Source organism: Mugil cephalus, chromosome 21 (genome assembly GCF_022458985.1).
Source record: "Mugil cephalus isolate CIBA_MC_2020 chromosome 21, CIBA_Mcephalus_1.1, whole genome shotgun sequence".
NCBI lineage: Eukaryota > Metazoa > Chordata > Actinopteri > Mugiliformes > Mugilidae > Mugil > Mugil cephalus.
The window spans coordinates 17,630,950-17,646,656 of record NC_061790.1 but is presented as its reverse complement, the minus strand read 5'-3'; the positions used below and the strand labels follow the sequence as shown (position 1 = coordinate 17,646,656).

Genomic DNA, 15,707 nt, shown 5'->3' with positions numbered 1-15,707 from the left:
TTTTCTGCTGTTCAACCAACAGATGGCGATAAATACACCATTTCTGTCAATCTGCGTCCGCCTGTGTATTAAAACGCTCGTTTTTTAAGATAATTGATTAATGTTTTGACTAAATGTAATATTTTACTTCAACTGTACATGTCTCTTGCTGTCTAACCGACCTCTGATGGTATGGGAACACTGTGATATAGGAACATTGTAAGACCCGAGGTGAATCTTACCTTCTTTGTTTTGAATGAATTGATTAGTCTTTATTGTCATTGCACGGTAGCATATAACAATATACATTACACAACGAAATTGAGGTGCAGCTCTCCCATCAGTGCAAAAGATAAGTGCATTATAATATACAGTATGAACCCTAAAAAGTATTTGTTTTTCTTGCTTAAATAAGTTTCTTGTTTGTCATACAGAGAAAAATCAATTTCCAAATAGGATGGACTTTAGATTGCTGTCAGGCAGTGCTTTCAGACGTATTGACTGCGGTACATTCTTGAATATACTTTCATTCTGTACAATAATATGATATGATCAAAGAGAAGGTGGACAAGTTACCTGGTGCTTTGGAGAGAGCAAACAGTGAATTCCAGTAAAGTAGATGGCTCTGGCCTGGGAGGTTCTTCCTGGTCGAGCATAGTGCTTATAAAGCTCAGTGACAGATTATGCTTTGATAAACATCATGTAGTTGCTTGTACCATTTTTCGCCTGTTGCAGCTATAACAGACTTAGCATCTACTTTATGCCAGTCACAAATCTGTCTGACTTGGTACATGACCTCCTTCATATCTCTTACCTTATTTCTTTATACATTTTTGTTTTATTATTATTATTTCTTAGGTGCAACTACATGATATCATGCCCTATGTTTACAAATGTTTGGCAACTTTATCTATAATTTTATTTCATTTTACCAGTGTCTGTAGTTCCTCTGTCATTGATGGGAGATACTTGAGATGTGTAAACATGACATAAAAGAAGAAGTAGTTTTAGGGATGATTTAATACCATTTGAAATACATTTTACATGAAGGACACCATTAGAGGAGGAAGGAGATACAGTACAGTACACTGTAATGATGATGTGACACGGCCTAATGATAAACAGTCACCTTGAACAGGATGAAGAATCCACATCGTCTGATTTCTGCGGTGCTTCCCACTTACATCCACACATCTGAGTTACATGAACTACATGCTAAAGAATAGCGAACCCAACCACGAGGATGCTACGGATCTCAACCAGCTGAAATGCCTGCACAGCTGAATGCAAACTCAAACATGTTAAGATGTGCTATGAAGAAATGAGTGGAGAAGTTTGTCTGGTTCAATCTACTCCTCACGTTTAGATCCGAGTCGGCAAATATACATGTAGGTTAATTCAGAGCACATAAGCAGTATATTACAGTTTATACAAGTTCGTAGCAATCGTGTATTACTCTTCATTTGACTGGACTTCTATTTTAAAAGTGGGGGGTTTCAGTGGAGCAGCTGGGGCAGCTCTTCAGGAGGACGTAAAACTGTTTTAGACACAAATGCTCATGTCCAGATCTTTTAAGAAGGGGCTAAAGGTCAGTACATGTACAGTGCCGTCAACTACTGACAACTGTGACTGAGAACTTAGCAGGAGTAAGAATTTTACTTAAAATCAACACCAGCAAAAGAAAAAAATATATATATATGAGTTTATACTGCGCTAAGCTGTTTAAATATCATTACATAGCCACAGAAATAAATTAAGAACTACTGTTATAAGGCATAATATCCCCAAATACACAGCCTTCATGGTAAAGAGAGTCAAATGCAGTAATGGTTTCCTTAAATGAATAGTCAAAGTAGAAAACAGCTCCATCATGTCACGTACAAAAGAAAAAAACTATAATACATACGTTGTTTGATCTGAATTGATTGTAAACTGCTACAGCTAAAACGAACCAAATTCACCAGCAGCAGCACATGCAGTCTTGCCCTTTTCAACTGTTGATTTTTTATTTCAGAATTCAGAACTTTTTTGTCTGTTTTAGATCAGAACAAATCTGCTTCAACGGCATTTAAATAATCTGAAAGTATTAAATTGGTAATATAAAGGCTGATTGTTGGAGTGCAATATTTCCTACATGTACCTGTTCTTATGTAGTGTTAAAAGTTCAACATATAAGTCTCATCTATTTATCACTGAATACTACAAATGCATTGTGTTTCTGTTTGGATGTGCACTGGATCCGCTTATTGAATAGGTCAGTTTCTTTTACTTGCGTCATCTATAATCAGGCCAGGTGTGAAAGGGGTTATGGAGAACAGGTTTAAGTTGCAGCCAAAGGCACCACTGATAAAAACATGTTACCTATAAGACTCCTTAGTTATCATCTAATTTAAAGCAGTCCTTTCAGCTGACACGTAATCACTCGCCAGACCCTGAAAGAACTGTTCTTACTTGGTAAAGGTTTCAGGCATGTGGCCACATACTGTGAAGTGTCTGTGGCTTAAATGCAGGGTTAATGACTGTCATACTCAGATACAATACACATGTCTCAGCATAAATGTAAAACAACATGGATTTATATTACAAAAAAATGTTGTTGTTTTTTTCCCTAGGGAGGTTCACATGGGGAGCTAAATGTAGACCATCATTATAATCGATGGCACTGAAGCATGAGGCTGAAAATGTAATGAGTAGGAAGTTTAAGAGATGACACAGCCTGTGTCCTTCTGGGGCTTCAAATCTGGCTCTTTCACCGGTTTCACCTCCTCGTCCTTGGGTTTGGCCTGTAGGTGAAGAAAAGTCAACACAATCACAGAAGGAATACACCCTCAGAAACACAATACTATCACTAAGAGCAGTGGTTCCCAACATGGAGTCCGTGGCCCCCCAAAGGGGGCGCCAGAGATCACAAAGGGGGCGCCAAAACTTGTCTGATCTGAGCTCACCATCAGCTTTGATCTGTTTCACCGCAGTCACCAGTTTTAACCAGCATTGCATGTGTCTCCTACATGTGCAATATGCAGGGCTTAAAGTATCCCGGCACCGTGTCAGATTTCCAGTGTGTGCTGTTCAATCGCAATTTAAAAAAACATAAACATCAACATTTAGTTCACCTACCAATGGCATGAGAGTAACGCAGCTTTCCCTCCCCAAACTAACATGACCAGCCAATTAAAAGTGGAGTGGGGGTGGGGTTTGGGTGAGATCTAGCTGCAGCTGGTGCTGCATTCAAGACAACTTGGGAAAAACTGAGCTCTGAGTTGTCAAACTCAGAAATTACAACCAAAATAAAAAATAGCTGCTGCACATATTTGAATTCTCAGCAAACAGTGACAATATACCAAACTTATTTTTTATTCTTCCAAGATGATCTGTAACATGAACATGATGATATCGGAACACTAAAATTTCCAAATTGGAATGTAGAATTTCAGAGTTTTCATGAAGGCATCATCTCAGCAGAGTTTTTTCATCGAAGTCACTGTTGTCAGAAAGATGGAGAGTAATTTTATGAAGCTAGGAGAAAGTGTCCTAACTGCAAACTTAAAAGACTTAAAAACAGTACTAATAACATAACATTTGCTAGATGTGCTGCATTTGTTAGACACAAGTGGGGAGGTTGGGAACCACTGACTTAGAGCCTCTCTGTTATGTGCTGTCTGCCAGCAGTACCTTGTCATTCTTAGCTCCTTTGGTCAGGTCGAAGGTGGCGTAGACTTCAGGAGTGCACAGCTCGCTGACAGGCGGCAGCTCAAAGGCGACTGGTTCAGCCAAGCCGTAGCTCGCCTTCAGCTCCAGCTGCGGCGCCTCAGCTGGGACTTTATGGAAGTATCTGAGGGAACAGGAGTTGGTTGAGATACCTGAATAATTTGGTTCCACACAGGCTTTAGTGTTGCACTCAGATATGTTCGAGGTTTCATATTCTCATATTTTTATTGGGCAAAATCTTCACGTCAGATTCACCAAACTATTAACTTTCACACCAAAGAGCAGTTGGAAATCCACTGAGTTCAGCATGTGTATGTCAATATGTGTAAGGAGACCTGAAAAGACAGCTAAGAGGAATGATTTGACGATGCCGTTTTTCAAGCAAAGAGGTGGCACCTGATTATCTGTGTGATATACCCTACAATAATTGAAGCTGTAGTGTTCAGTTTTAGAGAGAATAATGACTAACAGCAGGAAGTCCTGAGGCGGATTCTTTTCTACTACACTGTGTTAGAAAAGAGCCAGCTACCTGAGCATGGCTTTAACTGACTACATGCATCACTTTTATTTCTAGCACTGCTATGCACAAAGCTGAAAAAGGGAAATATACACTCACTTGCCAGCTCATTAGGAACGCTAGAGTAACCTTGTATCCATGGAGGCTATGGTGTTCAGCATTTTTTTTAAATAACAGAGAGAGTTGTTTAACTGTGTGTTCATTTGTAGTACTATTGAAATGCATTGTGTTACATATTTCATTTTAGCCGGTGGAATCACACATTTGCTAATTAAATAGTTTAACTGAATACAGTTTAACAGCACCACAAACTACATCTTCCAAATTAATTATATAGGTAATAAAACACATTTCTGATGCTATTTCAATATGGACTGAACAACAGGACAGTCACTAGAGGAATTTAGTGCAGGACTTTTTTTTTACCTAATGAACATGCAAATGAGTGTATACCCTCAAAAGATAAAAAAGTATTTGCAATAACCCCAAAAAGTTATTCCTGTTCTCTATCCTTCAGATTTGTAAATGATGATGCTTTGCAGCTGCAACAGAAGTATCTCAGTTGACCTGAACAGGCTGTGTGTGTCTGGCTTTGTTAGCATGGTTGTGAGTATTAGTAACCAGCTGTTGGTAATGTGTTTACATGTGCTACACGCTTGAAGTCACATGATCTCAGTAACTGTTGTCATCAATAAAAGTAAGTGCACATTTTCTAAAATGAACAAATGTTTCCGTTCATCACTTCAAGACAGAGATGCTTTCATCTAAGTTCAAATGCGTGTACGGCACAGGGCGTGCATGCTTTGAATGTGTGTTGGCTGTGACTGACTCACATGAAGCCATTTTCTCTCTGGCACTTCTCCAGTGTGTTCTTAATGAGGCCGCCCAGTTTGAGGAAGAACAGCTGCTCCGACGGTTTGGCCGTGGTGCCTGGGCCTTTGGTCTGACGGTACTCTTTACACAGCGCCTCAGCACGGGAGTAACCTAAACATAGACGTCATTGTGTTAATACAAAAGAATAGAAGGGACTTATTTCATCACGTGTACAAAAGTACTGTAGCGACACAAAGGAAGTAAACACGCAGGAAACACCTGTGTTATGGCCTACATGCGCATACAGCAATTCTTCACTGTGACTGAACCCAAATGAGCGTGTTCTGTAGCAGCTTAAGTCTAAAATCAACAGACTGAAGTCAACAATACATGCATGCTTTGTGTGAGTCACATGAACATCTTCTGATTAGCTAATCTTCTGATTCGCTTGTGCTTTCAGGTTAACTCAGTTGTTTAGAGCACGGTGTTAACAATGGCATGGTCATGGTTGAGAGCCCTGTGAGGAACAGTTCTAAAGCGCAAGTCCTCAACTGGGAGTCAGCGGAGGCAGCGCGGGGGGGGGGGGTAAAATCTAAAGTTGATTAGACATTTTTTATATATTTTTATATATATATATATATATTTATAAAATTTCACACATTAACCCCAATAGTGAAGACATAAGGGATAGCTTAATACTGATTACAAAATGATAACAATGATGTGTATTTATAAGTAGCAATAGGCCGAGTTTAATATAGAACACATAATAGGTAGGGGGTCCCTACTTAATCTCTCCATCAGGTTGGGGGTCCTTGGCCTGAAAAACGTTGAAGACCCCTGATCTAGGGGAAGCTGTCCTTACAGAACTGGTTCGTATTCCCTCCACATACAAATGCAAATGCATGATGGCAAGGCAGCTAACAACTAAACTGCTCCAAGAACATACTTGCTCCGTGTACACAAGGATGAGTTAGATGCAGAGAATAAATTCCTCGTTTATATTGTTATAAAGTCAATAAAGCTGATTCACATCATGTACTGGTTTTATCGGCGAACGTTCTCAGTCACTAGTCAAGCCAGAGTATGAAAGTTGAAAGAAAGGAAACTGGACGGGGAGGATTTCTTTACGTTTCCCCACTCATCCAAGCATTTTCTTCACTTCTAAGGTTTAAATAGGAACCTATTTGGGTGTTGTCCACCTGAAACCCAAACGACTAGGGTCTGTTAATGACAAGATACTTACCTATAGTTGAGGGAAACAATTTTTTTGTTTAATGTGCTTTTGAAGTTTTTAAAAATACACACATCTGAGGTGAGTTGAAACAAACGTTGTCCAAAATATATGTAGATGTACTTACACTTTTCTGCCTCTTGGAGGGATCTTATGGCCTCACCACACTTGTCACTCGCCAGCAGTGTCTGTCCATGATAGCAGTACGCCTGCAAACAAAATTATGGAGTGGCATTTTGAGACGGGTTGATTGTTTTTCCTATCTTTGAAGAGTAGTTTTCATGCAAAACAGAGGTGTCAACACACATAAGCCATGTAAAAGTGCTGCTTCAGCTGAAGATACTTCCTCCACTTGCTGCTGCACTCTGGCTCCAAGGTGTTGAGTGTGTGGTCTGGAGGAAGACAAATACTGACTCTTAATAGCCTGCAAAATGACAGTATTAGCAGTGATGCTTTAAACAGATGGGAAAATACTGACCGGCTTTTTGATAGAAGTTTGCCGTCTCAAATGCCAAAGCTGCGATGAGTGTGGCATTGTGCTTCAGTTCAATCGCTCTGGCAATTGTGACTGTTAAAAAAGAAGAAAGACCTGAACTATTGATACAAACTGGTGGTGGTGGAATTATTATCAAAACATTACAGAGGTCAAACCAACACTAAGTTGGTAGGTTGTCCACAAACCAGAGGGTTAGCAAGGGGTTGCTCCTGAACTTGAATTGCTCCCAATGTCTGGTACTGATGCGTGACTGTGATGTCTGTCCACTTGTGTGAATGAGTAGGTAAACATGTCACTGTGACAGTTAAGTGCTTTGAGTACCAATAGGTAGAAAAGCGCTATATAAATAAAAGATCATTTACTTTATACTCCCATTGTAGGTAATACAAATGTTAATCTACTATTGTTTAAGGTTATGGTGGGATGGATAAGATAAGGTTTATTAGCCATTACAGGGAGAGTGTGTGTTGAATGTAGATCTGCAAATAATGAAGGAAATCTATCAGGCTTTAAAAAGCCATAACACAGCACAAGACAGAGGGTTATCATCATCAGTGACCTACACTATGCACATGTAAGCACCGTTATTTATGTTACAGTGATGTTGAAACTGCTGCTGCTACCTTCTTGGGCTTCTGCTTGACACTGGATAATGTATGCATCAATCACTCTGGGCTCCAGGTCTCTGCCCTTTTCAGCCGGGGTGATGAGGCGGGGGATGTGGACCTCCTGTAGGAAAGATGCAAAAACAAACAGGTTTGACAGGTTTTTCATACCGAATGAACCTATCAATTCATTTGCTTAAAGAAAGAATGGTGCAAATTAGAATGAGATCTGTGTGCAGTGGTAAAATGTATTGGTGTGGAGAGGACTTATATGTTATGTTTTCTTGTTATCTAGCAAAGCAGATAGATGCTGGCAAAATTTCTCACAGTCCACCTTGCCAGGCTTCAGATATGGTAGCCTTTATGCTAACAACATAGCTAGCAACGCTAACTGCTATCTTAGAGAAAATACAGTATTCCAAGCCTCTGATGTGGAGTTGCTTGGAATACTGTACTTTATCTCATTCCACTGCCCATCACTTTCTTGTGACCAGCGTCACAAGAAAGTGACTGCAGAGTGACCAGCGTACATTTGTCAGTGTGAATGGGGTATGAGGCTGAGAGTGGAAACACAACTTCATTATGGTTACATAAAATTCTACATAAAATAATGTGCCTGCATATGCACTTCACCTTCAAATTTTTGAATATTCCAGCAGCAACCTTCAAGCTCCGGTGAACGTCTTTCGCTTCAGCCTCTGTTACACTAATAAAGAGGCAAACATGGTCAGTAGTGCTACAAAGCTACGTGTATTTACGTGTAATTAAATGTATATATGAATAATAATGAAGAATGAGTTCAAGAATGAGCCAAAAAAAGCCTTTACTTTTCCTTCCCTGCTAGTCTCGAGGCAAACTTGGTATACCAGAGGGCTACATTGAAAGCCATAGAGGCCAGTTCAAAGACTGCATCCTGCTGAGCACTGGGGAGAGGCAAGAAGAGACAGTGGGTTACACAAGACAACACTTCCATGATTGAAAATTTGCACTGACAAAACGTTGTTTCACTTGCTGTTTTTAACTCTTTAGGCAACTTTTGACAGGTAGCAAACCACAATGGTGCTCAGAGCAGAACTCAGTGTTGGTGTTAAGATATGGGATTAGACAGAGCAAGCAGCCCAATACTACTGAAAATGGATTGGTATGTTCATTTCTGCCACTTGAACCAAATAAATAACAAAAAAACTGTTTTGATGCATTTGAGTTTAAGAAGTGATCAACTTTACAGAGTACTTCATTTTAGAATTCCATCATGTATCTGAACCTGTTCTCAACAGCAAGCAGATAAATGTAATAACCTTATATTACCTTATATGTAATAACCTAGCTAAGGCATCACTCCATCTTTCAATGAAGGACATTTTTTCAAACCAACAAATTCCTTCCACCTAATTTAGAACCAGGTGTATTCACTCTAGGTTTTTACCTTGGTGTGTTTCCTTGTAAGGTGTCAGTCCACTTAAAGTTCTGGATGAACCTCATCTTGTTCTCCTGTGTAGTTCCATCCAAGGATGCGATAAAGCCTAGTGTATCATTAACCAAGGTTTAATAGACAAGCAGCTGGTTAGGTGCAAAGCAAAGTAATGCAACGTTAGAAGGCAAACACAGAGAAAGACAATTCATAAAAATGAAACTCTGTTACTATTCAGCACACAAGGCGTGGTTAGTTCTTTACTAATCTAACAATTTTCAAAAGTTTGAATTCCCTTTCTTTAATCAGTGTTTGGAGGTTAAAAAACAACAATATCACACTTAATATCTGCAGTATTATGCTAAGTATTCGCATAAAAACTGACTTTTAACCAATTAACATCTAATTTTCCTTATTATAGTTGGAAATAAGCTCTTCTTCCACTTCGCTGGTACATTCTCTATTTACTTGTTTAAGCTCTTTTTTTGGAGAGATGTGATATTTACACTGAGTGAAAAGTTTAAACTGAAAACCACATGTTTCTCTGGCTCCTTCATTCCAACGAATGGACATAATAGATAAGTACACCCTCATATGCAGATTTATTTCAGTCCTATTTGGTATCTATGAAAACTGTGGAAATAAAATTAACACTAAGTTCTGCTTGTTTCAGGAAAGTCTGACTAAATTACATGATTGTCACTGATCACGTAATCTGATAGGACACACCAACAGGCCACTCTATTAAGGGTTGACATTGTCACAAGACAGATAATAAGATTATAAGACCAGATAATATCACACATTTGTGCTTTGCGCATACCTTGCAGGAGGGAGAAGTATGCATCTGTGGCATTTTTCATGATCTCAGGGTTGCAGGTGACATCAGTGAACATATCCAGCAGTCTTGCCCTGGTCGTCCTCAGGTCACTGAATGTGTTAAGCACACAGCAATTAATTGATGTTGTACACTGCTTGGCCAAAAAAAGTAGCCATCTGGATTTAACAAAGCAAATATGTATGAGCCTCCTGTTGGATAATTAATGCATGGGTGATTATCTTTCAGCTGATGTTGTCCCTGATGTCCCTAAGAAGGCTTTGCGCAGTGGTCAGAGTCTCCCATCATCAATACAAGATCTTGGTTAAAAATGAATGCAACACTGGATGGACATTCTTATCGAAACAATGCTACAGTGAATGTTGCTGTATTCAAAGCTAAAAGTGAAATATCCAACGAAATATAAGAATGTGTGACCGTTTTTTGGTAGCATTTTTTTTTTTTGTTACAGTATTCAGAGAGGCTACACATATGTAATTCAAATGTAATTCTGTCACACAACAGGGGGTCTGTGATCAGTAACAGGTGTGTGCCGTCGGTAGGTCCCTTACAACCTGAGGACTAAGCAAAAGCTGTGTATCAATTCTGTCGCTACAACATGACCCATTCAAGTGCAGATAATACTTACTTGCATATCTTATTTGCAGCAGGGCTCCCTGCAACGCCATAGAAATTAAAGGACACTGGCGCTGTTGCCTTCAGTGGGTTTCTGTGAAACCAATGTGCCATCCTGTGAATGAGGACACACCTAGAGAGGCGGAAAAAGACAGTGTTACAGGAGTTCAACGAGTGAGCTCTGTTACTATTACTGGATTTTGATATGTAATAGTGGTGTGGATGACCTCCGTGGTAATTAATTAATTAACTAATTGTTAATTAGTTATTTATCAAGCTAGCAAGTGTGCGATCTTGGCTAACGTCATCGAACAGTCGCCGCGTTAGCACTCTCAAAAGGAACCAATTGTCCTTACTAAAACTTAAATTAAAATCACACTACGCCTCTCAGGCTACTGTAATGAGCTGTGGATCGTGTTTAAATCAGTCTATGTATTGTTTGTTACAGACAAAAGTCCATTACGTAAGATACGAGAATCAAAGGCTAACAGCTAACACTGGCTACATCTACAAACGTAAATATAGTTCGTTTAAACGACGTGTCAACTGACTGTTTACACGGCTAAAACAACTTATTATTTAATACAATTCTTTAATACAATATACGTTCACTACTTACCTTTCGAACCGGCTCGGTTGATTTGAGATTTAAAAGCCCTTAAGGAAAGTCTGAGACTGACAACAACTTACTTCCGGAAATAAACACGGAGGAGCAACCGACCAATGAAACGGCACTGTTCAGTCACCTGACACAAATCCGGAAAATACCACAGATCTCCGAGGTTTTTTTTTTTTTTTTTTTTTTTTTCAACCATCCTGAAAAGCCAGGAAGATGCAAAGATATGTCAGTTTTCAAATTTACACATAATCTGCCTGGGATTATTGTTTTGTCTACTTATTATTTCCCTTGGTTTTCTAGAAACCAAGAGAAAAGAAAGGGGAAGGGAAACTGCAAAGTGTTCATTTGTAAATAGTAAGTTTTAAGTTTTTCTAAGTTCGTACCTTGTTTCTTGGATCCTAGGCATCTTATAGGTTTGCTCCATTTGCATTTCACTGTCCTCGTACATTGACAATAAAGATATCTATCAAATAACATTTGGGACAAGTTGTTCAAGAGATTATGAGCTCATAAAGTTAGCAGTGCAACAGCGACAACTGACTACAATAATTAACATAAGCCATATTGGTCTATTTGCTAAAATGCCGGATTCCCTGGAGATTAATTTCAAACTTTTACTTTTATACGTTTCATGAACCAGCTGTGTAACTGCTAAAATATGACATTAACCTGAGGTGTATCCACCAACTTTAAAAAAAAAAGAAGATATTACATGTCATTTTTTAATCCATGGTGAAACCATGAATTCAACATTTTTATTTTCCTATATGGCAATGTGAACAATTAACAGTCATTTCAAGTGATGATCAGAAAAAAAATAAACAAAGAAAATGTTGTGGTCTCAGTCTCAACAGGAATTATAAACAACCCACTTCCATACACATACATACACACACCCGATAAAGTCTGTTTCACAAAGGACATCTTTGTGTATTAGGCAACCTTTGTCATGCTCTGAAGTGATTGTGCTTTTCAACAGACTTAAAAAAAAAAAAAATAGAATGGAATTTATTTCATTGTCACATTTGTTCCATATATCTCTACATCAGAAATATCCACGAGGCACCACTGGGTGCACCGTTTCATTAGACCACATATGTGGGGCCACTGACACCCGTTCCTGATACAATGCCAGTGCTGTTACTGCAGAGTGAAGATTTTGGTGAAATCCACATTCACATTTCCTCTAAGTATCTATTGAATAAAGACACTACAATAAAATATAAAAGATATTTATGAGCCCCAGCACTGGAAACCATGGAAGTACTACATAACAGTGTTATCAGTGCACATTTAAATCTCTTCTAAAACAAGTTTTGGCAGAAAGGCACTTTTGGTCAACTTAAAGACAATAAAAATATAATTTTACTTGTTTGCACTTAAAAAATGGGACAGAAGGTTTTACGTGTTTACTTTAAGACAAATCCTAATGTGTGTAAGGTGCAAATTTATGATGCAGCATCATAGATGGCCCTGATATTTGCAGAACAAAAATCTTGGCTCTCAAAGGTCACTTTGTTTTGCATGTCAGAAAGTAAATATACACCCACCAAAAAAAAAAGAAAAAAATCTATGTTGGGCCTGCTTTTACAACCATGGATCAATATGATGTTGAGTAGGAGACTGATTAAATAAGTGTTGTCTGCCAACATCACCTCAAAGTCTGATCCCTGGTTACAACAGGCAAAAACAGAAGGTTACATTCAGTAACACAAATTCCATTATGTGTACAAAACCCTTAAATTCAATAGTCAACTTTAAAAGCTGTGAATAAACTACAACATTCCCATTATACTGTAGATTATTATTATAAAATTTTTGATTAAGCCTGTGCATTACATGTGCCTTTTTATTGTTGCACTTCAACCGTACCATGAAAAAAAGCACATGTAAAAAAAAGAACATTGCAGCTCAATGTTTGCTAAAACTCATGCAAGACACTATTTCAACACACACCAACAAGATTAACGCCCTGCAAATTAACAACATGTGCAGTGTTGCCAGTCAACGAAATATATTTGCAAAAAAAATTTGCAAACTATCATGTGTACTGTATATTCACATTCTAGATATACAGTAGTTTGCTCTCATGTCAATCAATAAATCTGGAGTAATGCTATGGACAGTAAGACATCCAGAGATAAATCAACCTGCTGACATGAAACCAAACAGGACAAATGCGTGTGTGCATTCCACACAACAGGAATAAAAGGAATGACTTTGGCACCTGTGCAGCTTTGGTGTGGCTAAAAAGTGAAAGATTTAAACACAAGTTGAATTGTGTTCATCATGCAACATGTTTCAACAGATTCAGTCCCACTTTAATGGAAGCCCTTTGTTACACTCCTCAAGAAAAATCAGAGCTCAGAGTGAAAACAGAACCCATCACGGCCTCTACAACCCTGAAAATTTGTTTAAAATGGCACGTCTGAAGAATACTTGTTGACATATATGGCAGAAAAGGCAAACTTTAAAGGCGTTTGGCGTAATTATTGCATAGACTGTGATCTCGAATGTCTCCCCATCCTCCGTTCATCATGTGCGTTTTGTGCTCCACTGTTTCTGCACTACTGAGGACGAGAGACGGAGGAAAGAGGCCCTCTTTGGCGGTTTGTAGGCCCTCGTCAACCCTCTGCGAAGCCCATTCAGGCCGGCAGTTCTCCTTCTGGTGAAGGCCGCAGTCTCCAGTGTGTAGAACCCTGGAGCCCTGCGCTACGAGCACTTTAAGGGGCTTCGTTATGCAGGTTCCAGAGAGGTGCTGCAATGTCCAGTCCCAGTTGTAGTCGTCATATGTGCAGAACTCGTTGCTACAGCCCATCAGCTTGTAGTACACCTCTCTGGAAATGCCCATGCCTATGTTGTGTTTAGTGGACATCCACCCCGTGGTCAACACCTTATTGGTCAGTCTGGTAAAATCAGTCAGGCCATTGTGGTTACCCAAAGCCAGCATATCACAGTCCGGGCAGCCTTTCTTCCTGAACTCTATCATTGATTTATAAAAATGGAAAAAGTCAGGTAAGATGTAGTTGTCCTCCTCCAGAAATATTGCAAAGCCGCTGTAGCCCTGCATCGCCTGCACTCGTTCCCACACGAAGTGCAACTTCCACCACCAGTGGTGTTTGGTTTGAGTGATGAAGGCTTCCCTGTAGTGACCATATGAGTCAGGGTGTTCTGCATTGAGGCATCCTGTTTTCAGAGCGTTGTCCTTGGATGTGTCTCGGGGACAGTCTCGTGGGTCCTGCCCAGGAAACTCACTGGGATACAGCTGAATGCTGAAGGGGAAATAAATCTGCAGCACCTTGCAAAATGTTATCCCTTGCACAATTGTGTTGATTTCCTCTGAAAAGTAGTCGTGACTGAAGATAAGGAGGAAGCTGTGGACCTCAGCGGCTCTCTCTAGTGATCTTATGAGCAGTCTGAGGTACTCAGGCCTGTTGTGGACCTGCACGACCAGCACCAGCTGAGGTTCCCCTGGAAACTTATCTGCATTGTGAACACACTGCTTGTAATTGGCAATGTAAACGGACTGAGTCAACTCTGACAGCGAGGCGAAGTTAAACTTCACTGGTTCGCTGGAACGCACGCCACGGTTCACCTGAAGGACGCCGACGCTGTCGCTCACGTCGCTGTCAGAAACTATCAACACGCGCGTCGAAATCAAGAGAGTCACCAATACAAAGGAAACACCCAAAAGCACCAGCAGATTCTTTTTGTGTATCCGGAACCTCATTTTCTTAAAGTTAAAAAATAAAAACGGCAACTTTGGAGTACGATAGCAGCGGATTCCATTCACAGGGTCGCGCGCGACTTCATCTGAGACGTCTGTCCATCGTACCCCCCTCGTGCGACTCTTCCAACAGACGCACGCAACGTCGCGTGACCGTGTCTTAAACCGTGTGGCTTCTCCACGGCTCCTTCTCCTCTTCCACGGCTGTCCCCCACAACACAACGCCTTGTCATTAGCCGAACACTTACGTCTCTCCTTTTTACCACCTGCGAGGGGGAAAAAAAAACGAAACAAAAAAGAACAAAGCGAACCGAGTGAGTAAGCGTTCGATACAAGTTATGTGTTAGTTCGGCGTTAAAAGAGGAGTTGGTTTAATTTGACTCACCCGAAGTAAGTAAAATGTGTCAACGCGCTCATACCAGGAAGAGGGTGATAGGACTATGATACATTTTAGTACAACTTATTGACTGCTGACGTGTACAACCCAGCCAACGAGGGGAGAGACCGAGCTCCTGCTCAACGAATCACTCTCCTACCTATAGTTGTGTAACACGAGAAGGAAATGTAAATCAGGCTCCGTTTGAATACTAAACAGTAGAAAGGCTCCGGTATAACTTGTGGCTGCATTTACTTTACCGCCGAACAACTAAATAATACAACTTTTACAATCCACAACACGGAAGTCTGTGTATATAAGCAGTTAACCCACATACCACTTTCACATGTGTTATTCCGCTTTGAGCCTGGATAGCTAGCTGTTGAGTAGTATCACCTTGGAATCGTTTGAGTCCCGCAAGTATTCAGATCCCCACTGTTAACTGTTCAGGTTTGACTGGTTCAACACATCAACACACACACACAAAAAAAAAAAGGCTGGGAAACTCGATACATCTGACAGGAGAGGGCATAACAACGGGAGATGGAAGTAGAGTTTCCCTGGCTGGTATCGGATACTGGGTCATTGTTAAGATGGACTAGGACAATGTAGTGCTCATTGTACCTGTGTTACCTGTTAAAAAATATGAAATCTGCAGAGGTGCGGTGGGAATGATATAAACAAAGTCAACTGGTTTGGTAATACCAGTTGATAATAAATAGGTTTATCTAAATTTAATAACTAAAGAGTATAAGGAAAAGGTAATAGG

The 15,707-nt window shown here is 39.9% G+C and overlaps 2 protein-coding genes across 2 annotated transcripts; both read right to left on the bottom strand.

Moving 5' to 3' along the window:
• Positions 1 to 981: 981 nt before the first annotated feature.
• Positions 982 to 10,980, bottom strand: brox (BRO1 domain and CAAX motif containing). The gene is made up of 13 exons (XM_047573461.1): positions 10,836 to 10,980; positions 10,230 to 10,349; positions 9,587 to 9,693; positions 8,779 to 8,875; positions 8,180 to 8,275; positions 7,986 to 8,058; positions 7,371 to 7,476; positions 6,730 to 6,819; positions 6,558 to 6,643; positions 6,379 to 6,460; positions 5,038 to 5,188; positions 3,652 to 3,811; positions 982 to 2,762 (listed from the first exon to the last, which is right to left on the bottom strand). Exons 2-13 carry the CDS (start codon positions 10,328 to 10,330, stop codon positions 2,679 to 2,681), a joined length of 1,233 nt encoding a protein of 410 aa, XP_047429417.1. The 5' UTR covers positions 10,331 to 10,349; positions 10,836 to 10,980; the 3' UTR covers positions 982 to 2,678.
• A 570-nt stretch (positions 10,981 to 11,550) lies between these two features.
• On the bottom strand, positions 11,551 to 15,361 carry LOC124998853 (alpha-1,6-mannosyl-glycoprotein 2-beta-N-acetylglucosaminyltransferase). The gene is made up of 3 exons (XM_047573460.1): positions 15,276 to 15,361; positions 14,948 to 15,098; positions 11,551 to 14,828 (listed from the first exon to the last, which is right to left on the bottom strand). The coding sequence occupies exon 3, from the start codon at positions 14,563 to 14,565 to the stop codon at positions 13,306 to 13,308; it is 1,260 nt and encodes a 419-aa protein (XP_047429416.1). The 5' UTR covers positions 14,566 to 14,828; positions 14,948 to 15,098; positions 15,276 to 15,361; the 3' UTR covers positions 11,551 to 13,305.
• Between the last annotated feature and the right edge of the window lie 346 nt (positions 15,362 to 15,707).